This window comes from Oryx dammah, unplaced genomic scaffold (assembly GCF_014754425.2).
Source record: "Oryx dammah isolate SB20612 unplaced genomic scaffold, SCBI_Odam_1.1 HiC_scaffold_2, whole genome shotgun sequence".
NCBI lineage: Eukaryota > Metazoa > Chordata > Mammalia > Artiodactyla > Bovidae > Oryx > Oryx dammah.
The window spans coordinates 118,979,678-119,006,135 of NW_024070186.1; the positions used below are offsets into that span (position 1 = coordinate 118,979,678).

The 26,458-nt window shown below is 34.1% G+C and overlaps 1 protein-coding gene across 1 annotated transcript in view; it reads right to left on the reverse strand.

Moving 5' to 3' along the window:
- EPHA3 (EPH receptor A3) overlaps positions 1-26,458 on the reverse strand; it is a 139,290-nt gene that overhangs the window by 30,587 nt on the left and 82,245 nt on the right. The window contains exons 8-10 of the mRNA XM_040226815.1: positions 24,209-24,394; positions 14,396-14,457; positions 12,528-12,737 (exon numbers count right to left, since the gene is read on the reverse strand). Coding sequence (XP_040082749.1) covers positions 12,528-12,737; positions 14,396-14,457; positions 24,209-24,394 — 458 coding nt within the window. The remainder of the gene's footprint in view (positions 1-12,527; positions 12,738-14,395; positions 14,458-24,208; positions 24,395-26,458) is intronic.

The following is a 26,458-nucleotide window of genomic DNA, read 5'->3' on the forward strand; positions in this document are numbered from 1 at the left end:
TTTATAGTCAAGATTAGTAAAATGAATTTGAATAGTAGCTTTTATCCTATGAAAGTGTGTTTGTTGCTTGGTCATGTCCAATTCTTTGTGACCGCATGTACAACAGCAGGCCAGGGTCCTCTGTCCATGGTAGCTGTTCCCTTCTCCAGAGAATCTTTCTGACCCAGGGAAAGAACCCAGGTCTCCCTCATTGCAGATAGATTCTTTACCATCTGAGCCACCAGGTAAGGCCTCCTGTCCCATATATTGCCATAAATAAATTGTGACCAAACTATCATTTGAAATCATAAACCTATGAAAAGTTGAACAGGTTATAAAGCTAAAGATAATAAGCATAAGGCACATGAATCTGTGCTCACTGCTGAGAGCAACTATTTTAGATATTATCTTGCAAATGTGCAAAACAGGCACTCAGTAAATGCTCATTGACTTGCATCGAATTCCCTTCTTCTTAAATACATGTTATTGTTTTTTCTTGGGAATCTTTTGCTCTGCCTGTTTTTTAAGAATTCGAAGACTTCTTGTTTGAACAGCCTAAAATGTGAATTTATTGGTGGAACATTTCAGAACCTTCTAGACTAAGATGGTGACTCCATTTTCTGTGATCCTTCTACTACTTAATTACCCTGACTAGACCAGGATGTCTAAAGGAGTCACTGCCTTTCTTCCTTCTTCTCTGCATCCCCAAGAGTCTGACTTTTTAGCTCTCAGATTAGGATTAATTACTTTATGAATTTAGAGTAGCAGATTTTACTGGAGTCTATGATAATTTTAAGAATTAAAAAAATAAGCAGTTCATTTTAAGAAAATAATACATAAAATTCATTTTTTCCAGAACCTATGTAAATGAGTGAGAAAATATATAACATAATAATAGTTTTTTAAAAATTACACAATTTTTGGATGTACTCTTCTTTCTCTCATCTACAGTTTAATAATGCTTTTAGTCTCATGATGACAGTAAATATAAGAATTGCTGAGCATCAATTTTTCACAGTATCTATAAAATTATTAAACTATTGTTAGGGGAAACACAGACTGAAATTGCTCACCCTGGCCAGGCACCACAGTAACCATTTGCCAGAGTTATTTTATGACTAAGGTCCTGGTAAGGAACATAAAACTAACAAGCAACTGCCAACTAAAAGAATTTGGGAAAGGTCAAAAGTTTCATGTGCCTTATCAACTTCAAAGAATCTTCCTCACTCAAATCCATCTTGGTTGAGTGTGCCACCAGGAAGGATCCTGAGGCAGAATCATTGGCCAGACACAACCCAGAAGCCAACCCCGTCACCATAGAACCTGAGTCTGCAAGCCATATGGCAGAGCAGTCCTCACAGGTTCCCTCACCTTCCTGCTCCCAACTTGGGTGTCCCTTCCCAATAAAGTCTCTTGCTTTGTCAACACGTATGTCTCCTTGGCCAATTCATTTCTGAGTGTTAGATAAGAGCTTACTCTCCAGTCCTGGAAGGGGCCGCCCTTCCTGCAATATTGTCTCACAGGATATGGTATGGACTAAGTATTTTAGAGTTTTCAGAATGTTATAAAGATTTTCATTTGACTCTATAAACTATACATCCTAGATCAACAGTCTCAATATTAATGTTGTAGGAATTTTTCCATCCTAAAAATATCACCAATAATTTAATAAGCATGTTTAATCTATGCACATGATTATTACTTTATTCCTTTGTGCATTAGGCTAAGTAAAATCTTAAAACATGAAAATAATTATGCGAAAGATAGATTCAAATGCTGACTAAAAATATGCAACATATTTACCTGTAGGTGAATGATTATTTATGAGTTTATACCCATGGCATTTTAAAATTGAAATCAAAACATCAAAAGTAAAACGGTCATGTTTAATATTTAAAGCTTTGAGTGGAAAAAAGAATTTAAACTTTCAACAGTTAGATCAAAAGCAACAGAGAATAAAATTTAACGAGAATAAGAAGATGTACTATTTGTTAAGCTATGTGTGATATATCAAAGTTCAACATTATAGGCGACCTGATGGCAGATGGCTAGTTGTTGCATAGTTTTTCAGAAATGGCAGTGTATTCCACGTTATCCCCTGTAACCTGCAGTCTAGTGTGGACAGAAGTTATAAAGTATCTGAGAGAGATATTTGATCCCAACTTGCATTCTTTACACATTCTTTACACATGTTGGGTAACTTTAGATCAAAGTCTATATATAGTAGCAATTCTGACATTCTAGACCAGATTAATTCTTTGCTGTAGAGGCTGTCCTGTGTATTGTAGTATGTTTACTAGCATCCTTGACCTCTGCTCACTAGATTACATCAGTATCTTTCCAATTGTGACAACCAAATGTCTTTAGAAATATCAAATATCCCCTGGAGAGCAAAATCATCTTATTGGAATACTATTGTTTTAGATTATTTGTGACAAATCTGATCAACAAGGGAAAATGATTCAAATGAGATCCAGGATTTAACTGGATTTTATGTGGACCAAGTGATATCCTTTCTTTTTTTCTTTTTTTTAACCATTAGCACAAATTTCACAGATATTTTTACTACTGTTCTAGTCCAGAAAAGGGCCAAGTTCATCAAAGTTAACTTTCTGAGATGTGGATCTTGGTAAATATAATAGCATCCCCTTGAGATTTTTCTATTTTCTTTTTTCTGTCTTGTTTCCATTCTTTAATTTTTTTGAAAAGAAGCTAACTTTCTATTGCTAGGAAAACATTTTAAGCATCAATTTCTTGTTAAATGGAGGCCTCAATAATGAAAATTTTTGGTAATAAATAAGTTTTTCCTACAAAAGCACTATCCATGGCTACAAAACATAAATGCCATTGGCATAGTAAGACATTGGATAAAAGTCCTTGAGGGCTCAATTTGGTTCTGAAAAAGGGTTAAAGAAGAAGCTGTGGCCCATAAATTTTAATTTAGTCACACTTCATGATAACTCTCTCTGCCTTCAAGCTGAGCATCTGTAGATCTGAGACTATCAAAATAAAATTAATTTAACATACAAGAGTCTGACTAACAAAATTTCCTATAAGTAATGCATTGCAGAATTTATTTATATTCCTGCTTCTGATTGGACCACAATTCCTCTTCCTTAACCCCTCCCACTTCAACAAATTTAAGCTCACATTGTTTGACTTCTATTTTTTTCTTCTTTTTCACATTAAGAAATTGCCTTTTCAGTTTATACGTGAAGGGAACATTTTACATTTTTAGATGCTTACCAAACACATCCTTCAGTGAGCTATCCCCAAATTTGGATTTGATGAGACAAATGATGTCATCATTTGGCATACTGCCTTCCTGACACAGTAAAACTTTCTAATGCAACTGTTATTAATGAGCTAAAACTTTGAAATCAGTTGGCAATTTAGGTTTTGGTTGGTAAAATGCTACTAGGCATTCAGAAAAGTAAAGTGCCAGATAGTTTCTATAAAAGTAATTTATGAGGATGCACTTTTTCACAATATTTTAACAGATCATAAAATGAAACATTTACTTAAGGTAGTCTTTCTACCCACATGTAAGCTCGCCAGATATTTCTGTATTTGAGAAAAGTCTCTAGTTGCCTGGAGCAAGCACAGATGCATAGCATATGGACTGTGTATAAAACCTCAATTGCAGAGGAACCTCCAGTCCAAATTCAACAGAACTAGCAGTTAACGCTTGTTCCCCATATTTACAATACAGAACCCAGAGCCAGTTCCTGCCATGCTGGTGACTCATCTATGACAGTTAGTAACTGGGCCTGCAGGGGGACTTATGGTCACTTGTTCCATTTGGATTCTTAAGTTTAGTAGGAATTAGGAGTTGTCATTTCTAGGCTTAGCTTTGACCATATTATCTAATTTTTGCCAAGTGTCTTAGCCTCTCTTTGCAGATATCTCTTCATTCCTAAACCAAGGTTCATGGAAAACATAAAACTTGACTCTGCATTTAAAGTTCTGTCTCTAGGGGCTATGCTAACTTATAGACTTTTGCTTTTCAACTTTTAAATTTCCATCTAAGGATAGTGACATTTTTAAAATTAATTAATTTGGACTCTTAAAAATGATCCTAACTTTGGACTAAATTGCATACCTATTGGCTGTAATATCTGGATTTGCTTTCATTGAATGTTTACAGAAAAGTAAAAGAAGAATAAAGTGATACAGGTAAAGATACTAAGGACTATCTGGGCAGAGGCATTATATAACTGCTGAACTCTAATATAGAATTAAAGTAGTCCAAAACCTTGTTCATTTTGTCCAGAAACAGCAGTTAGAATAGGATTCACGCAGTAAACCTGTTCTTTGAAGATCTGCAATTTGGTTCTCTCAGTTTAATGAATTTAGACAGTTTAAATGAGACATTTGGCTAAAAGCCCTGAATTTTTCAGATGCTTAACTGAAGTCAGCTCATTCACTGTGGGCTAGGGGGCTTCAAGTCTTGATTTCTAAAGAAAAGGAATGTAATTGCTGAAATCTTTGGACACTGAAGCCTAGAATCTTGTGTCAGCCCCAATTTTTCTCTAATCACACACACAAATCTCTCCTTACTGGTTTAGGAAATGCTTGGCTGATCCATATTTCATATGCTTGCCTATGAGCTCTCTCTCAGGTCATACCTAGAGTGACAAAGGACTTTGCAGAGTTTATCTTAGTAAACCCAGAGTAACTGAGTGTTTAACCTGGAGGCAAATATTGGCTTCTCAGGTTAGAATTGGAACTACAGAGATAAATCATATGACTTAAGAATTTAGGATCTATCTAGTGTCAGGAAGTAAACTTCATTCACTGCGGACAACAGGAGACAACAAGGTGAAGGGCAATCCAAGAAGACTCTCAGGGGAAGCATCTGTTTGAATTCCCAGTAGTTCAAATCTAAAAGCCATTGAGAGAATTGTTCCAGCAGATGTTGACTGCCACCAGAGATCAGAGACAGATGATCTCTCAGGTAGGAAAAATCAAGACTATGAACTTTTGAAATTTTTCAATATTATGTGAGATGCTTAAGAATTTCTTAAAAGTATTCACCTTGCATTCTATTAACAAGTAACTCTATGACTATCCAGGAAATAAAGTACAAACAAATAACTTTTCTGTTGCTTTCAGATTCACATAATACAATATAAAATTAGGTTATCTGATGTATATATTCAACATAGCAATAAAAAATTGGGGGATAAGACTAAATATACATCCTAATATGGATACAGGTCTTTTCAATGTTCAAAGAGATTTTAAATGTTAAACTTTGTGTTTTATATCTACTGAATTCCTACTTTATTTATTAAAGGTTATAGAAATTCATTTGAAAGTGATTTTTAACACTTGGAACACAATTTTCAAAAAAAGCCATATTAATAGGAAAACAAGTCAGAAAGACTTCTTCAATATACTAGGAATACTGCATATTTACAATAAAAATAAGGAAACAGAAGTATTAAATTCATTCTATTAGAAATCAATGAAAAAAGTACATAACTTTAGCAAGCTTGCTTCCTTGGTTTTATTAATATTGATAACTAAAAAATTAAAGATAGTTTGAGAATCTCATTATCTGCTGAGACAATTCTGACAAGACATCAAGACAATGGTTCCCTTGTACATCTATGTTTGGTATAGATTGCTTGAAATATGTGGGCAGTTCCAGAGCAATGGCTAGCAAATGAAAGGGGAAAAATAATGGGAGTGGACTCGAACCATGGCCGAACCATGGCATATACAACTATGATGGAAAAAGAGTCATAGGACAGGAATGAGTCTAATTATTAGCCATTCCACGCATCAAGCGATAGGACTGGCTTGGGACAAACACGACTTCTATGCCTCCCTATGCCAAAGTAGTTGGGGCTGGTCACTGGCTTCAGCATCTATGGGAAAAGCCTCAGGCAATGTGCCATCACAAATCTGAAAATAGGGGATATTCACAAGTCAACTGGAAAAGTTTTAGAAACTGATTTTTACTAAGCTTCCAGAGCTCACCGACACTACAGACTGGCTCAATCATTATTCACTTGTTTTTTAGTCTGAGTTATATCATTAATCTGATTACTTAATTGGTCTTGCAAAGTGAGCTTGTTGGAATTAGAGAAATTATTAAAATTATTTCATTAAACTGAAAAGTAGTCAGGTCAAAATGAATCTCGCCTAGTAACCTCAATATTAGATCATTTTCTCCTTTACTCTCATCAATTTTCTATCCTGTCATTTTATCAGAGAAACTCTCTGTCTAAAGCAGCAGCTCCCCAGTCCTGTCCACATTGCTCAGGCAAGATGCCTTGCTAAATCTGTACCTGTTTTTTTATTAAGTGAAATTCCACACTAGAATGTAAGCTCATGAAGTCAGGGCTTTGCTTTCAACTTTGGATCCTCAGGTCTTCGAACAGTGCCATTATGTTATATAGGCACTCAAATAATTGTTGAATGAATGAATGATGCCTTATAGAGAAAACAGTTCCTGCTAGAGACTATGTGTAATGTATTTACATAGAACCTCCTCACTCCTGTGTGCCACTCCAAAATCATAGTTGTGATTTTTCTTCACATAAATCTGGATGGATTATTTTCACATGTGGAAATGGTTGCACTACCCATCTGTCTGAAATGAGTGGCTAGAAAGTGTCAGTTCATTAAACTTTGATGTAACATTAACTGAGGTTATAAAACCTTCCAGAGTTTTCTGATTTTTGAGGATATAGCATTTACTTTGTGAAGCTACATAAAACATAAGCTATGTACTGATCTTAAGAGAGTAAAAAATATCTACATTATTTGAGCCCATGCTTATATTGTATTACTATATGAAGGACACTGATTAGATATTCACTTATTTTTTCATTCATATATAAATTACACATGACTTATATTACTTATCAACATAATTATCTTTTTTATTGCACAAAAGTTTTTAGTCCTTGAGAATTCTACAGAACTAAGGCTCATGTTTTCTAGTATTTATATTTATAATATTGACTATTATATTCAAATAGGGTTATCCTGAACCAGAGTATTCAACCACTTAGCTTTTAATCATTCATTTTAGCCACTTTTTTCTTTTTTGTTTTGCAAATAAAATTACATAAGACAAAGTGGTAGTAGAATATTTCTGGCATTAACTTGGCAGAGTCACAGAGAAAAAATATATAATAAATTGTTACATATGTAAGATTCCTTAACACGCAATGCCTGAGATAAGTTTTCATTTGGTTTTATCTTCTAAAAACTAAATAGGTGTTAATTTGCCATGGGCAATGTGACACAAGACAAAACTTTTCATTCAATGTAATAATCCACTTGGTAATTATTCAGTATCCATGTCTACAACATAAATAAAAAGCAAAAAAACTAATTAATGAAGGATATAAGCAAGAACACATCACTTGGTTTTCTCACATTTCCCGTCAGTTTATATGGTAATTATACCACTAAAATGAATTTGAGGACTTAAGAACTGGATTGACTTTACATGTCACAGTTTATAAATTAGATAAAAGTCTATATTTTCCCTAACTTAATCCTGCTTAAAACAGCAAATTGAACACTATTATCTTGGAATTTTGTATCCCATCAATTCAACATAAAAATATAATACATGTGTGCATTTAAAGTGCACACATATATGATATATGTGTAATATTAAAAGTAAAATTTCACATGAAAAAGATTAAAAATTATTCATTTGGAAACAGTCTCACCAATAACACCCCACTTCTGATATTATAAAAAGAGCAATTATTAGTTCAGTGCAAAAAGTAGGGAAATGCATAATTATACTCTGAAAGTTACATGATGTGTAACTAAAGAGAGGCAATTCATTTTTTCATTTGTTTTTCTCAATAACAAAAACTTTGATGTTTTAAATTCGTAGAGCTAAATACTCTAATCATATTCATTCCAAGTAAAATCCAGGTCTTTTACGATGGTTTGAGACCTTAGGTATGCAACCATAGATAAGCTTCAAGACCTTTCTTCAAAACATGCTATAGCATATAATACTATATCATAAGTGAGATGTTATATCATTTAACAACCACTCAAATATTTACTTACTTTTTAAGGTGCTATTTTTCTCATAAAGTATCTATAACAGTGGTTCTCAGTGTTATCCAAGAATTTCTGGGTGTCCTCAAGAGCATTTCAGGGGGTCTGCAAACTGAACTATTTTCATTGTAATATCAAAACTTTATATTTTTCTTATTCTCATATCTCATGAATGTACAGTCAAATTTTTTAAAGGTTACAGGATGCACAATAATATTGTAAAATAAAAGTGTCTGTGTTTGGAATTTCCACATAAGTCAGTAGTGAGAAATAAAGAGAAATAACTAGAAGTGTGTATTTTAAAAAATGTCCAATTTCCTACCCAATATTCTCATGGAAAAGATAAACACACATAAAAGTGTATATTATTATTTCAGCTGACCCTTTCCTTTAGGCATACTATTGAGGATATAAGGAAGGAAAACTCAGGATATACTTAAGGCAGTATCAAAAGCAGCAAGATCAAATCTCTGATACATTTTTTTAAGTTGTGAAACTAAGGGGTTTCTCAACTTCTCAGATATTCCCTCTAGTGTGTGTGTGTGTGTGTGTGTGTGTGTGTGCTCAGTGGTGTCCGACTCTTTGCAGCCACATGGACTGTAGCCTTCCAGGCTCCTCTGTCCATGGGATCAGGCAAGAATACTGGAGTGGGTTGCCATTTCCTTCTCGAGGGGATCTTCCTGACCCAGGGATTGAACCTGCATCCCCTGCATCTCCTGCACTGGCGGGCATATTCTTTACCACTGAGCCACTGGGGAAGCCTCAGTTTAAGAATCTTTAAATATAGAATTAGTGGATATAATTTCTATTTCTCTTTACAAAGACTTTTTAAAAATGAGAACAGCATACACCCTACATCCATTCAGTGTCATTGAATCTAATGTCTCAAAGATTTCTTAGGGCAATTACAATCTCTACCTAAAGGCAATAATTTTCAGAGAAGTAGTCGAAAGGTTTACTGTACTGAGGCACTGAATGCTAATCCTGAAATGTGTTAAGTGTGACTAAAGTAACGTGACTGGTAAAAAAAGATTAACAAGAATGTGTTTATCCAAAAAGAATGCCTTGGCACACTATTTTAAACGGTGAACTTGTTTTTCTGAAATAACCATAATCATAGCATGCTAAATCTAATAAATATGGCAGATGTCTAAGCTGAATAACACTGTTTTTGGTTAGGAAAAAAAATAGACTTTACAAGAGAGTACTATTTTCCTTATTTATTAACTATTAGCTTACTGAAACCACAGATTTTATCTTAGTCAAGTCTGCTTCCCAAAATACTATATGCTTAAAGAATTTTGAGTGATAGTACAATTTATACTCTAGTTATAAAGATAATTTCAAAGGAGAAAATCCTCAAACATTTTGGGCAATAGCAGTCTTCCTGCAGTAAGTACACACTCCTAAAAAGACAGCTTAGTATGACAACACTCATTTACTTGCTTCAGTGTATTTGTTGAAAAAACAATATAGCAGTCCTATTACTTTATAATCATACTTCATATTTTACATAAATTATAAAATTATTTTACTGAACAAGGCTTATTATGGGAAATTAAATCAAAGATGTCTAAATGATTCCAGAAATGCAGATGCAAATTACAGTTTCTCAGAGGGAAGTCGGAACCACCACAGATATTTTGAGTTCCAAGAAAATACAAGGATGAACACTGAAGAACTCTACGTAACCATTTATTGGTAGTGAATTGAGCCCATTTGGATGATGTGATTTTGAAGAATCTTCTGGGCATGAAGCATCAATGCAAAGATCCTGCTGCATTTTTATTTCACAAATACTAGGGAGGAACTTTGACACAGCAACACTGTCCTTTTACTAAGTTTGAAGAAGTGACCTTGAGGACCCCTTGGTTCTGAAAAAGTAACAATCAGTAGAAATAAAGCTCTGAAAGTTGACAAGATATAGTCTGCAGAGAGCAGATGATTTAGATTTGAATGAATCTTTCAGGTTTCTATGAGAGAAATTATTTCTTGGAGTATCCTGGTGCAAGGCTTCAGAACCAACCACCCCAAAATATTTCGGTTTGGGATGTGAATGTTTTTGAGCCAAAGGCAATCAAGACCTTTCCAGTTCAAGAGAACCTTCTGCCTCTCACCTGAGTGAGTGAGTGAAAGTCACTCAGTTGTGTCCAATTCTGCGACCCCATGGACTATACAGTCCATAGAATTCTCCAGGCCAGAATACTGGAGTGGGTTACCCTTCCCTTCTCCAGTGGATCTTCCCAACCCAGGGATCGAACTCAGGTCTCCCACATTGCGGGTGGATTTTTTTATCAGATGAGCCCCCAGGGAAGCCCTCTAGCTACCCAAAAGAATTTATATCAGGGGGAGAGTCCTTTCTTTGAAGGAGATTTGTTAGCAGAGATAAACTTTATCTACATGGCCCATATGTATGGTAGAGCAAACATCTAGTTGCCCAGCATCTACTCTTCTTAACCTTGTGAATTACTGTTCTTCCCTTTGAAGTTCCAGACTGTCTTTAGCTCAAGGAGGCATATATACCTCATTTTACCTTTCTGTCTTTGACCCTCTCATATATGTGGGATTCCCATGCATATGAAATTAAATTTGTTATTCCCCAGTTAATCTGTCTCATGTTGATTTGATTATTAGACCAGCTAAAAGAAGCTTTGAAGGGTAAGAAAAATTCTTTCTCCCTAACACTGGAAAAATGGGATATGGAATACAGTTTAGAACCTAAACGAATTACCAGAAAATAGAACATCTGACAAAGGCTTTTATTCACAAATAGCTTTTATTAGAACTGGAAAAATGTTTTGGATAAGGAGATTTTTGTAATTGGGATAATGCCAGCAAGACTGATACTTTCCATGGAGTATGTTAAAAGCTCATATAGTATAAGAACATTATGAGGGGTATCTGTAGAAGGCACAGTTATTGTTGTTGTTTAGTTGCTAAGTCATATCTGACTCTTTTGCCACCCCATAGTCTTTAGCCCACCAGGGCTAAATCTCTGTCTGTGAGATTTCCCAGGCAAGAACACTAGAGTGGATTGCCATTTCCTTCTCCAGGGGGCCTTCCTGGCCCAGGGATTGAACCCACATCTCTTGCACTGGCAGGTGGATTCTTTACCACTAAGATGTCAGGGAAGCCCAGAATGCAGAGTAGCAGCGAGTAAAATAAAAACCATTTTCCTCTGGATAGCAAATATATTGTCTGCCGCATATGTTGTCCCCTGTAATAATAATTTAGTCATAAAAATGCTTTGCTGCAGCATGTTGGCTAATTAATTTTTCTGGTCAAAGAAGGAGCACTAAAAGACACTATTAAGATACTTACACCCCCAAAATGTGTAATTTTTTCACATTGTCAGAGCTGTGTAGAAGTCACTGTTCTAAACTCAAATCAACTAGCTGCAAGATATAAAATTTTCTTACATTTCTCTTGCTCTTAATCTAATGAAGTAAGAACAGCAATATTTTTATGCAGAACACAGTTTTTAAAAACACAGATTCATGAACAAAGGTAATCTACTACAGAGCATAACTGAACATGGGAAATACAAACAAGGGTGAAAGCTATTAGGAGAGTTCTAACTTCTAAATCAACACATCTAAGGGACATATCTGGGGCTCTCAGCTTCTTTCTGTGGTTCTATCACTGTAGTTTTACTTGTAGATGAAATTCAATCTTGCATATTGAAAACTCTTTCTTAGAGTGACATATAATTGCCATATGACATTCTTAGAGGTTAATAGCTATTGAGATTCATGATGCCTGAAAAGAATGAAAATTTTTTGTTTGTTTGTTTAATCAGGGATAAACTTCTAGAATTAAGAAGAAAACAGCAGAAGTTGACTGTCTTTTTTTAAAAAACCTCTCATTCTCATGGCTAATGAAGATTTTGGTACAGTAATGCCTAACTGCTTTTCATGTAGCTTGTTGTCACTTTTTATTTTCATATATAAAGGCAACCACGATGAAAAGATGAGTAAATAAGATTTAGATGCATGAGAATCTTGCTGCCTTTTTGCGGAAAATCATTAAACCAACATATGAAATTTCAGAATTAATGTCATTACTCACTTAATGGACAGTGACCATCTATTTTCCCAGAATAAGTAACAATATTTTATTTTTAAAGGATAAATCTCATGTGAGGGAAGATACAGTTGACAAAGGGATTGCCCTGTGGCTCAGTGATAAAGAATTTGCCAGCAATGCAGGAGATGCTGCAGACGTGGGTTCCATCCCTGGGTCGGGAAGATCCCCTGGAGCAGGGCATGGCAACCCACTTCAGGATTCTTCCCTGGAGGGTCCCAGGAACAGAGGAGCCTGGCTGACTACAGTCCATGGGTTTGCAGAGAGTCTAATACTACTGAAATGATATACTACTGAGCATGCATGCACACACACATAGCTGACAAAGCATTTTGGGATGTGACTTCTATTTATTTGTTAGTCGACATAATGCAAGTTGTTAAATATAAAAGAATAAAAAAAGAAAACAAGTTACTCACTCTTGTTGTGTAAGCAGCTTCTGGGTCATCTTCTAGAACCCGTGAAAGTCCAAAATCAGAAACCTTACACACCAAATTACTGTTGATCAAGATGTTGCGAGCAGCAAGGTCTCGGTGAACATAGCCCATGTCTGAGAGATACTTCATGCCAGATGCTATGCCTCGAAGCATCCCTACCAGCTGGATAACCGTAAATTGGGCATCATGTTTCTGAGAAATAGTTCAAATGTACAGTTAAGACTTGTTGCTATTTCCTAAGACATATTTTGATTACATTTTCATATACTGAATTATAGAGCCTATACATTCTGGTTTTAAGTACACAAACCTAACAAGATATACAAGAGTAAAGCAAAACAGTATAGTAGCTACAATACTTTGTAGCAAGAAATTGCCTAATATTTTTTAACTTCAGGTTCAAAACCAGAACTTTGCTGGTCTTTTGAGGAGACAAACTCCTTCTCAGAAACTTAAAGGCCAAGAATAATGAAATAAAATGGATCCTCTGGCTGTTTCTCGTGTTTATTGGCTTGATTGAATGTTTATTCTTCCTTTTTGTTTTCATGTGTTTTGTTAATTACTTCAAATAAGGTAACTTTAAATCTTTCATTATAAAAAATAGTTGAAAATTAGTCAAAAATATTTACTGAGTATGTTTTTCTACCCAACCTCAAGTTTTAGGTCATAAAATTGAAAGCTTTCTACCCAACCTCAAGTTTTAGGTCATAAAATTGAAAGCAAGAGGAGATAAATTCAGAGTACTAGATTTAGAAAAGTTTCCAGTCTGTCTGGATTAAAATAGAAATATACAGTTTATACAATAGATAGATGATAGCTAGATAGATGTATGCATATATACATAGATATATAAAAATTTAATGTCTAGTAATATTTAAGCAAAAAATGATTTAAAAGGAATATTTATTATACTTTAAAAGAATACTTATTAAATATTTTAATTACCTGAGTTGTAAAATGTTTGTTTTTGAAATATGTCTGTGAAAATAATTGCTACTAAAATCTTTTTTTGCCTCACAAGTATTAAAATAAAGAATATAATTTCTCACTCATACAAAAATTAGAATTTTCTCCATGATTTGAATTATAGTGTATGTTATATCTTCCTACCTATCTATCTATTTATCCTTATCTACATAGTGCTGAAAGAACCCTGAGAATAGGGTCTATGTCTTGATTTTTTATTTTTTTTCATCCTTGTAGTGACTGATGATTGACATTGTCTTGTATTCCACATAAATTCTGAATTTCTTTGAATATAATATGTGTTGAAATTATTAAAACAATTTTTATAAATATAAACAGCTGAAATTTATATGTAAATATGTTATCATGTACATATGTATGTATATATAAAGTTAAGGAATGATTCTCTGGATTGAGAATCCTTAGGCATTATATCACATGCTTAACTTCTGAGAGGACAGTACTATGTAAGAGAGAGAAGGTCTTTTGTCTTAGAGTCGATGGAGGTTGCTTTAAATAAAGAAACGAGTGTTTCTGTCTTATACCAATTTTATTTATGTCTCACTTTAGAACCTTTACATTTTTGTTTTAACTAATGTGAATCTTGTCTGAATAAAAAAAAACACTGAAGAAAATTACACAAACATTTAAAAAATATAAACCATCAACATTTGGATGCTACCAGATAAAGATGTAATTTTACAATCTTCCTTTTACTATTTAGTCCCAACAAAGTCAGTTTTCTTACAACTTTGATTATCTAACAGGCATCATAATAGAGGTTGCCACTATCATCTTCAGCAATTTATTCCATATTTATATATGTTTGTAGATAGATAAAGATAAGGTGGAGTTATGTAAATGTATATAAAATATCTACTTACACGTAAGAAACTGTCCAAGGAACCATTCTCCATGTATTCTGTGACAATCATAACAGGTTTACCTAGGTTTAGATAAATAATAAATGCATAATCATCAGTAGAGTTCAACAAATATCATGCAATGAACACACATAATACATTTTGATATACCTGATTAATTAAAAAACATAAATTTTTCTCTGTCCTCCAAAATTTGCAAAGTTGCAATTAAAAAGAAAACTAGTTTTCAGTAGAAAATGAAACAAAAAAATGGAGAAAGATTTATTTCCAGAAAAAGGGCCTATAACCTATATGATATATAAATTAGCTTATTTGACATGGTTTTCCTCAAATCAAATGATGACACTTTCTTTACACTAATTGCATTTTATTTTAGCTGATATACAAAATCAAGTATTTCTGTCTTTAAGCCCAAGTAGAACCAAAAATTCCACAATTATTTACACTTTATACAGATATGTACAGAGCTATATACTAGGTGTTTTCTCTTGGGCTGGTTATTCAGAAGCAAGTAAATCAAAGTCCCTACATTCATGGATCTTACATGTAAATTGGCAAAACAAGACTAATAATTATAATCATTTTAATCCATATTCAATTAACACATTAACAGTTATAAAATCCACACTACCTTTAAAAGAAAAATAAAATTAAAATTGCTGTTGGTAGTACCTTATAATAACCATTTTAGAAATATGGGTCTTAAACACCATTAAACATTTTAACAAGCATTTAAATATCTTTATACATACTTCATTTGTATAAAGTGCTAGTTTCACTATTTTATATATACTGACACTAATTATCATCATTCTCACTTTTTACATGAAAAAAACCTGAAATATATAGAAGGTAATTAATTTAATGTCTCATAGCTAATAAGTTATAAAACCAGACGTTGCAACTTGAATATATTAATTATGCTGTTACTGTTGGAAATGTACACTGAGGGAAACATTGAATATATGAAAAAGGACTAGACAAATGCACAGAAGTGCTAAGTATGCTGATACTTAGATCTACAAATAGAATACATCTGCAACTATAGGTAATAATGAGGCAATTGCTGCGTGTCAGTTTTACGGATCATTCTGAATTGAAAGAATGACTGAAGACTATAGCACTTGGAAAAAATTATTACAGTAAAACGTAACTCCAGTTTCGAAACCTACCCGTATTACCACAGCATAATTCACTTCCTTTATTGTTGCTTTCTCTATATACTGCTTTAAATATAAATCTGTCATGTTACAAAAAGAAAAAAAACCTCTCTTATTTTCCAAGTCCAGAAGACCTGAGTTAAGTTTTGACTAAGCATGAGAGACCCTGAACACAGAATAGATTTTTAACAAACATTCATGTACACATAATTGTAGAGCATGCGTAATTTTTTTCATGTGTTTCTTCTTCATCATGGTTTGTTTGCCATATTGATGCCAGAAAATAGCTATCTTTCCTTGCTTTTCCTTTCATTAGTGAAATTCTTAATTCATACTGGTTGTGAAGTATGGCTTAGTATCAGGAAAATTATACTTACTACATTTAGTATGTGAATATATCCCAAGCTGTATGTCTTATTTATTTAGAGGTGAGGAAATTATTTAAATTCTGTAAAATTTGTTAGATTTTCATATATATACAAATCAACTGACACAGTGATTTGTTGTCAATTAAGACTGATTTGGTCATGTATTTTGGGTAACATATCAGACATTATACATCTCTTGGTGTACCATTGATATAAAGTTTTTTAAGCTAAATATTAATAAAATTTTCCACACTTTCAAAACCAAGAAACAATCTGATAATGCCTGAAAAGTTATTTTAGTCAAAACTGTGAGCCTCCAGTCTTGCTTCTTCAAAATTTTAACTAAACTTTGATTTAACAATATTTAGGAAGAAAGAGAAAATTCAACAGTTTCTTGGAAACTTCTCTCTCTCCTGAGCTGGTAAATCAAATATCTAAGGACTGATTCCAGAGAACTAACCTGAAGTGAAATAAATGAACAATCAAATGAATGAAACCCTGCACATGCATGTTTTCCCTACTTCACGGTAAGTTTCTATGTTTCTTCCTTAACAAATTCTTAGATGAATAACATGCTCATGAAACTCAATGCAGCTCTTGAACATAGTCACAGACAAATTGCTTCTTACAGTAAACTCTCAATTACAGTGGCCAGTTACTATATTTGTGTATTCTCCAGACCTTTGCTTATCACTCTTTTCCTTCTGGCTGCCAGCCCTATGACCATTTCATTTCTTGTTGGCATGTCTGGTAAAATGTTTGGCAAGGGAAATAAAAGTAGCTGAAAAATCAAACCAGTCAATTAAGCCAAAGCCCCATGACCATTCAGAAATCAGATCAGGCTGCATTTAGCTCTGTAATTTAGGTATTTGTAAACACATCAGTTAAGTTGGGCAAGTCTGAAAATGTGCTTTGCATTAAGTTCAAAGATTCAGCAAACCCAAATGTACAGACAAAAAGTAAACAGAATCACAAATATTCTACCTTGGAAAGCAGTATCCTCACTTACTTTTCTGTGATTTTGATTATGATAAACAGAGTAAAAGGAAAAGAAACTGCAATAATGGTAAGAACTAGTTCTAACATGTGTTAAAAGTAGTTGAATATTATTTATAAAATACCAGCTCATCTGCACATTATTCAATGTATTTCTATCAAAGTTTCCACATTCTTTCATGTGTATTTTGATTTAGAAATGACATTACCAGCTTCTTCAAAAGCTGCTGTCATTAACTTCCCTCAGAGATCCGTAATAACCTCTGAATACACATTAAAAAATGAATGAAATTATTGTTGTTTGGCTGAAATGAAACTCCATCAAGAATCAGCAAAATGAAACGTGCAGTGGAATTTTGCTTTTGTTCTTCAATTGACATGAGTATAGGTAAAATCATGATCTTTCATAATTAAAGGGTTAAGGGAAGCACAATGAGTTCATTTCCCCAGTGGCTCAGAGATATTGCTAATAATTTTGTTTGCTGACAAAAGAAATGTAATTCAAAATGTCTAAGAATTTCAAGTTCAGCACTATCTATTTCACCACCTTCTTAATGAAATATTCTACAAAAAGGCAGCAGGATAATGTGATAAATATATAGCCAGACATAGACTTTTAATTGTAGTTATCAAATAAATGTGGTTTTAGACTAAAATAGTTTCAATCAAACATAAAAAGCATGTATAAATGATTTACATATTACAAATTATTGAAATTTAATTCATTTCCATACAAAATGCAATTAATTACTATTAAAAGTAATTGTGTCTTACAAACTCCGTCTTGCTTTCAAGACTTATACACACTCTAACACATACATGTGATTCATAATATCAAAGTCTGTGACCTTAGCAGTCAGTATTCAGTATTCATGTAATTAGAATCAGAGTGGAAGCAAAAGAGCATAAACAGGAGAAAGAAAATTGAAGAAAATTGACAAACTATGCCTCAGCATTCTTAGAAAGGATGATTTGAACCACCTTTGATTAGAAAGAAAATGTTTTGGTTATAGATTTCCATATACTATAACTAACCAACTGATAGAAATATTGTAATGAACTGAATTAGAATACTTTTCTACAGGTTTACCATTAAATCATATAAACACACATGACAATCTTTTCCAAATTCCATTTTAATCAAGATATTATTTACGTTAAGAATGATCCCTATTACACCCAACGGTCTGAGTTAACCATTGCAGGGACCAACTCTATTTTGACTTATAGTCCTAAGTAAGAGTTCCAGATAGAACTGATCATACCAGATCTATTATTTCAGCTAAGGATAGTCTCTCTCTTCAAAATCAGGCTAACGAGTACTTTCTCCAACTCTTCCTTAACCAGTTCTACTCTTCACACATCAAAAACTTTATATTCAGCTGATTAAAAATTTTAATGTATTTATGCTTAATGTGAAATGAAATTTAATACTTTTAAGAACAAGACCAATATTTCTACTCTTCCTTATTCCATTCAGAGCTGATTTGTCTAAGCAGAATAATGATTAATGAAAATAATAACTGGAATATTCTCAGTTTCATTTTATAAATATAGCTTAGTTTTTTTTCCCCTTTTTCAAACTTTCTACATTTTACTTATTTTCTTGTCTAATTTCAAAAATTAAGACATTAGATCAAATGATAAACTGAAATGGCGATAGAGGTCTTGTTTCTACTTTGAAAGAAATGTTTTCATGGTTTCATGGTGTTTGTAGGCTTGTTTTCTTTGTTTTGGAGGGGTTTATATACATTTATCAGGCATGAATATTTCTATGCATAATATGTTAAGAAAAAATTTTAAATTAAAATGCTTATTTTTACATCTATGGAGACTGGTTTTTTCTATTAATGTTGCATTCTTCAAATAAACTAACCTTGAGCATGATAAGGTATCTTTATTTAGTACATTGCTAGTTATGGTTTCATAATTATTCCAGTGTTATTAAAGTTTGGTTCATGTGTTATACTAATCTCTTATTTTCTTTTCTGATAATATTCCTGTATGGCTTGATATCAAGATATCACTAGCTTTATGTGTACGTTTTTTTTTTCCCTTTCTGCAAGAATTTGTGTAAGACTAGAATTACTCAGTTGTGAAACAAGTGTACAGTTATATTTCCTCTTCCTTTAGGAGAGATATTGAAGATTTAAACTAGCACTCTGTAAGAGGCAATATGAGCACATTCAACTCATGCTCTAACAAATTTTGTAAACTAAATATAATCTTTCAAAAACATCAAAGCCTATCCTATCTAAATGATTGGGGGAAATACACAGCAACATATTATTTTATAATTGTGGCCAATTCAATAGAGAGACATGAGTAGACACTGTTGAGCATATAAGGAAATTTTTTAGACATGTAAAAATAAGATTCCCTGCGTTACTTATTTTTCTTTGAATATATTGATTAGAGATTTTCCTAGCTTGGTTGATATGGCCACTTAGAGATGTTTTCAAATTATAGTCACAAAGGCATAACTTGCTTCATCAGTTCCTAAAATTTATGGTAACAAATTGCTTTTGCAAATTATTAATAAAAAATATATAAACTATACATAGTCTATTAAAACTATGGCATGGAGAGCAGTGTCCTTGAGACAAGTGCCAAAGAAGTTTTAGCAAGAGGCAAACAAGAAATAGAAATAATATGGCATAGTCACTAAAGAATGACAACTAATTCCAGTAATATTTCTTTAACATATGTACAGAAAATACAAGCAAATGATTGAGCTTTTGGTGTCCAATGGAAACCCAGACCAATATAGAATTCTTTTCAATATGAGAAATCCTCTTAATCTTTTGCCTAAGACTTTCCTCAATAATACAAGGTTACAGCCTGACCTGCCTCTTGAGAAACCTATATGCAGGTCAGAAAGCAACAGTTAGGACTGGACATGGAACAACAGACTGGTTCCAAATAGGAAAAGGAGTATGTCAAGGCTGTATTTTGTCATCCTGCTTATTTAACTTATATGCAGAGTACACCATGAGAAACACTGGGCTGGAAGAAGCACAAGCTGGAATCAAGATTGCCAGGAGAAATATCAATAACCTCAGATATGCAGATGACACCACCCTTATGGCAGAAGGTCAAGAGGAACTAAAAAGCCTCTTAATGAAAGTAAAAGAGGAGAGTGGAAAAGCTGGCTTAAAGCTCAACATTCAGAAAACAGAGATCATGGCATCTGGCCCCATCACTTCATGGGAAATAGATGGGGTAACAGTGGAAACAGTGTCAGACTTTATTTTTGGGGGCTCCAAAATCACTGCAGATGGTGACTGTAGCCATGAAATTAAAAGACGCTTACTCCTTGGAAGGAAAGTTATGACCAACCTAGATAGCATATTCAAAAGCAGAGACATTAAGGTCTGTCTAGTCAAGGCTATGGTTTTTCCAGTAGTCATGTATGGATGTGAGAGCTTGACTGTGAAGAAAGCTGAGCACCAAAGAAATGATGCTTTTGAACTGTGATGTTGGAGAAGACTCTTGAGAGTTCCTTGGATTGCAAGGAGATCCAACCAGTCCATTCTAAAGGAGATCAGCCCTGGGATTTCTTTGGAAGTAATGATGCTAAAGCTGAAACTCCAGTACTTTGGCCACCTGATGCGAAGAGTTGACTCATTGGAAAGACTCTGATGCTGGGAGGGATTGGGGGCAGGAGGAGAAGGGGACGAAGAGGATGAGATGGCAGGATGGCATCACTGACTCAATGGACTTGAGTCTGAGTGAACTCCAGGAGTTGGTGATGGACAGGGAGGCCTGGCGTGCTGCAATTCATGGGGTCGCAAAGACTCGGACACGACTAAGTGACTGAACTGAACTGAACAGCTAAGTTGCATTATTACTTTTTAAATTTTAGAAAATAATCCATCCCCAAATAACAACATAAAACACATGTCATCCAACATGCTGCTGCTGCTGCTAAGTCACTTCAGTCGTGTCTAACTCTATATAACCCCATAGAGAGCAGCCCACCAGGTTCCCCCGTCCCTGGGATTCTCTAGGTAAGAACACTGGAGTGGGTTGCCATTTCCTTCTCCAATTCATCCAACATAATTCCTTCTATTTCACTGTGTGAAAAGTGGCCAATGGAAAGTCTTCTTGGATGCAGTCTGAACATCTTTTGAATAATGGTGTGATGGCAGAAATATCAAACGTTTGCTAAAAACAACTTCCATCATTTTGAACGTTGACTGAAATTGATAACACATGTTAGTACAAAGTTCTAAGCAGGACTGTGCCCCCAGCTTTCTGCTACTTTAAAGATCAGAAACTCTCTCACCTTCTCTTGTTTAAGATCATCAGGCTCAAAACCACACCATTAAAATTGTTTATAGCTCAATTCAAATAAATGAAAATAAAATGATTAAATAAAGGGCTTTCTCTAACTTGAAAATGATACATTAGAGTAGATTCAAAGCACATAACTAATAGTCATAATAAAAATTATCTTTGAGCAAAGAAAGGAATTGCTCTCAATAATTTTCTTCTACACTCCCAGATGAACTAGTAAAATCTTTTCAACTCAACCAGACGTAATCATTTAGATTTGCATAGCTGTATTCCACTTAACAATATATTCCTATGAAATCTCATTTGATCTTAAAAGGACCTGCAAATAGTAAAGCAGGACTGCTAATTCTGTGTTACAAGTGAACAGAGGGAGTCTGTTGGAGTGTTTTGATTTGTCAGAAATCTCACAGATCAGGAGAGCTGAATCAGAGCTTGATCTCTGACTCCCTGATTCTTAATCCAGATACCAATATGCTTTCTTTTCTTCTCAAAATACAATTTGTCCACTAAATTATAAACAGGGGCTTCCCTGGTGGTTCAGAGGTTAAAGGGTCTGCCTCCAATGCGGGAGACCTGGGTAAACTCTGTATTTCTAGTTGTATGTATGTTTCTGAGCTTTGCAAATAGGTTGTTTTAGCAATTGTATATTCTTGGAAAACAAAGAAAATGATAGGAGTGGATTAAATAATTTCTTTCAGTGACAAAACTGCCTTGTTATTTCTATTTCCCCTCAGTTGTAATAGGGCACCAGACTTAGAGCTTTTAAATATGTCACTAAAGGAGTTCAAAATCTAATTTTAGGTTTGCAACTCTCTTATGTTTGCACTATATGAGATGATTGGGATTTATATAGTTAGATTTGGCAGTCTCTTGCATGCATATTTGACCAAGGAGATATATCGAATTTAGAAATTTCACTCTAAGAATAAGGCAGTTGTCATTCATATTAGAATATTACAGACTCCTACTTGAATAAAATGTTTAATGTATAATACCTGCAATTTTTTAAGGTCAATTTTTAAATGCATTTTTTCTTTCTGCAAGAAAATGGTTTGTTTGCCAGATGACCATAATTCATATTTGATTATTACATTTTTATATAAGAAAATCTTCCACAATAATTATGGTTTAATTTTGCTTATCATTCAGTAAATAAACTTGTAGACAACAGCTAGCAAAACAAAACAGTATAATAATAACTTATTATACTGGAATGGTACCCCACTCCAGTACTCTTGCTTGGAAAATCCCATGGATGGAGGAGCCTGGTAGGCTACAGTCCATGGGGTCACGAAGAGTCAGATACGACTGACTGATTTCCCTTTCACTTTTCACTTTCAGGCATTGGAGAAGGAAATGGCAACCCACTCTCCACTGTTCTTGCCTGGAGAATCCCAGGGACGGCAGGGGAACCTGGTGGGCTGCTGTCTATGGGGTAGCACAGAGTCGGACATGACTGAAGCGACTTAGCAGCAGTAGGCAGCACACTGGAAACAAAAAAACTGAGAATTTTGAAAATTGAGAGTGAAAAGAAAAATGGCTATATAAGTATGTAGTTTAATTCCAGTGAGTTTCTTCTCACAATGGTCTCAAAATCTGAAGGACAACCACTTGGTGAGAATGATACAGGAGATTTAAAAGGTTAATCAACTATTAAAACCCCAGTGAGACATGATTATGTAATTCTAATATTAAGTAGGGTATTCTGTAGATATGGTCTTGCCCTGAAGAAAAGAATACTTAATAGAGTTTTCCAATCCTTAGTACTACTAACAGTATTTTCATTACTAATTTTTAAAAATTAAAAGAGATGTTTTCATCAGAAAATGTTTTAGTGTTACAACTAAAGTAGCCTTGTTTTTATGAGTACAGAAGAAAAAATATGCTTCTAATAAGACAATATGGGCTTATAGTTTATGACTAAGTTCTACATTGTTAAGTTCTTAACCCTGCTTACTATATTAAAAAACTCTAAAGGAAATCAAGGTATATTTCAGTTATACCATGCTCTTGTGAATAAGGAATTGCATTTTTAGTCACACTAAAATGAGACTAGGTATTAGTGCCATTTGAAAAGTGTTCCATGTAATGTTAAAGAAAAATATCATCATGAAAATTGTCATTTGTAATGTCTGTTGGTAACCGTAGAATATGTAAATATGGTGCCAATGAATAACCCCCTAAAGGATGCCAAATTCTCTGCCATATGCTGTCTTTCACTTTAAGAAGTTTGTTGCCAATTTAATTCATTCTTCATTTTGTGCTCCAAAATCTGGAGAAAAAAAATAAATTCCAGATCATTCTCAAGAGATTTTCATTGGGATTGGAGCCAAAAATCACATATCTGCATCAAGGGATCCCTTTTGAGCCTGGCTGGAGAAGCTATCATGGAAATAAGTTCAGGTCTCCATCACAAGCTGTGAGCCAGAGCAGTCAAGAATCCATCTGGGACTGTAGATCAGAATTATTTGAAATCCACAGAGAACAGAGAAAAGGGCTTGGGTCTAATGTGATCCCAATCTTTACAGCTCAGAAGCATTCCCCAAACTCTCATAATTTTTCCAAAGCCAGGGGGGTAAAGATTTGGAAGCTTAAATGAAACTGGTGAACAATAATAGAAAAGGCAGCTATCTGGGAGTTCCCAGCAATTTCGGTCAAAACTGAGTCATTAGTTTTCCCTGCTACTCCACATAACACAAAGTTCCACACAATTCACTTAACTATTTTTTTAACCCACATGTCTTAATATAGTCCAAGGTTTAGCTCCTAAACTTTTTAAAGCCTTTTAAGATCTAGAATAGCACTGTCAATATAATACTAGTTAAATATATTTGATCTCTTGTCTATGTGTTAATCCTAAACTGTTTTGTTTTTATTGTCAAGACTAACAGAGACTAATGAAAATAAGACCCCAAATCTTAAATTATTAGCTTTGGGTTTAAATGACCTCTGGTCAACATACACATAATCAATTTTATGACTTCACTTACTTTTAGTAACAACTCCTTCCAGTCGAATGATATTGGGATGGTCAAATTGTCCCATAATGCTTGCTTCGCCTAAGAAGTCTCTCCTTTGCTTTTCTGTGTAGCCCACTTTTAGGGTCTTGATGGCCACTGAAATCTCCTTTTTGGAAGGAAGTTTTAAACGGCCGCTGCACACCTCTCCAAATTCACCTATTAGAATGCAGAAGAAAACAACAAGAAAAGGCAAGGAATGATATTACAAAAATCATTAGTAGAGAGCAACTGTTTTCTCTCAACAATTCAATTCAAAATATTTACACCCTTGACCTGCAAGATGTACACTCATAGACTTCCAAATTATTTTGGAAGATGGTAATCTGAGACTCCCTAAAAACCCTAGTCCATCCACACCCTGGTGATAAATGGACCTTGTGATAAGCTTCGTGTCTTCTGAAGTACTACATTGTGAATAATGAAATATGAAAGGATAAGAAGGAAGTTGGAAACTGTGTCTATTAGACTTTCACTCCTTATTCTCATAGCCTCAAAATAATCAACAGAGCAGCACCAATATAATGAGTTGAGCACTTGATTAAATTTGAGATGTTTCTCACCATTTTGTTTTCACCCAGAGGACCAATTTAACTACATATTTCTGCTTTCTGAAAGAAGGAGCAACAGAGGGTAATATGGTTGGATGGCACCACCAACTCTACGGACATGAGTTTGAGAAAACTCTGGAAGATTGTGAAGGACAAGGAAGCTCGCATGCTGCATTCTGTGCTGTTGCAAAGAGTCAGACATGTGTTAGCGACTGAACAGCAACAATACGGCTGCCACAGTGACGGCCACTAAATAGTGTCAGATATGGAATGTGTCTGGTTCGTAAAAGAAATCCTAATGTTGTGTAACTAGATGGGTTTTGTACAACATTAAAAGTGATTTTTAATAGCAAATGAGATATTTTTCTGAAAAGGAAAATTACATGATCAATTTTTAGGCCTTTTGTGAAATGGAAAAACATTTTTGGTCCAACCCTCTTGCTGTGAGTTTTTACACAAGCTCAAGGTGTCAAGAAGTGAGATGCTTCTTCTCTATTTTTCATCCAAGTAAATGCTTCTCTCCACAAAGCAGTAGGCTATCCTATTGATTTACCAACCACATCCCTAAAAATGACTTCCCCAGATTTGAATCTTGCTCAGGAATCCAGTCTTGCCAACTGTTTTCAAAACAATGGACTTAGGCTGTAACTTGTTAAAGTCAGTTAATGTCCAAAAGCAGTTATTCATACATTTATTTAATAAATACTCATCAGTTGGCAACAGTGTGACAGAAACTATGAAAAACACATAGCTATAGTGCTAATAAAGGCAGATCTAATTTCTTTCCCTCAAGAAAGCATACAGAAGATAGCAATATCTGCAGTTTAGGTGTTTTTAGGATGATAGGGAGAGTTGGGGCAGAACTTGATAACATTCAATGATCTTTTTTAAATCAAAGGAAAAATATGCTGTTATAGATGCGTGAACATTAGGAGAAGTCAGGAAGAGTTTCTTTATTTATGCAGGGTTATCAGAACATTGCTAACTCCCATGCACTTTGTATAAACATCAATTGTGGATAAACAATAAGGGGACATTCATAATGAATTTTCACACTCTGAAATAAAGTTCTGCCATTATCATGTATCAACATGGTGTCATGGATCGTGTTTTAAATTTGGATATCATGATTATTTATTTTAAATGACAAGACACTTACTTCATAGGACAGATAGTACAGAACTGTAACATAGACTATGCATTCTGAAGCCAGATTGTCTAGGGTCTAATTTTGCATCTGTCACTTACTATCTGCGTGATTTTGAGTGACTGTGATTCTATGCCTTTGTCTCTTTATCTGTAACATAGGGACACCAATTATTTTCTACTTCATAAAATTTTGGTACAATTAAACGAATTAAAATATGAAAAGCACTTAGGAGGGAGCCAGAAACATAAGTGCCATCTGAGTGTTGTTTACTATTTCTTCTTTGAGTACAAACATAGTATAAGAAAGATGAATTATCTCTCTCTTAAGAGCTAACTCAAAGTGAAGAATAAATATAAAAGTTCTTTTTCAAATGTCAAATTCTGTTCATTTAAGAAGAGATGGTTGTGATGATGATGGTGATAACATGTTTAATGTCCTATTGGACAAGTATTTGTAAAGAAAAGTATATTCTGAAAGTACCTCACTAGGGAAGTCAGAGGGGAAGACTTTGAATTTCAAGAA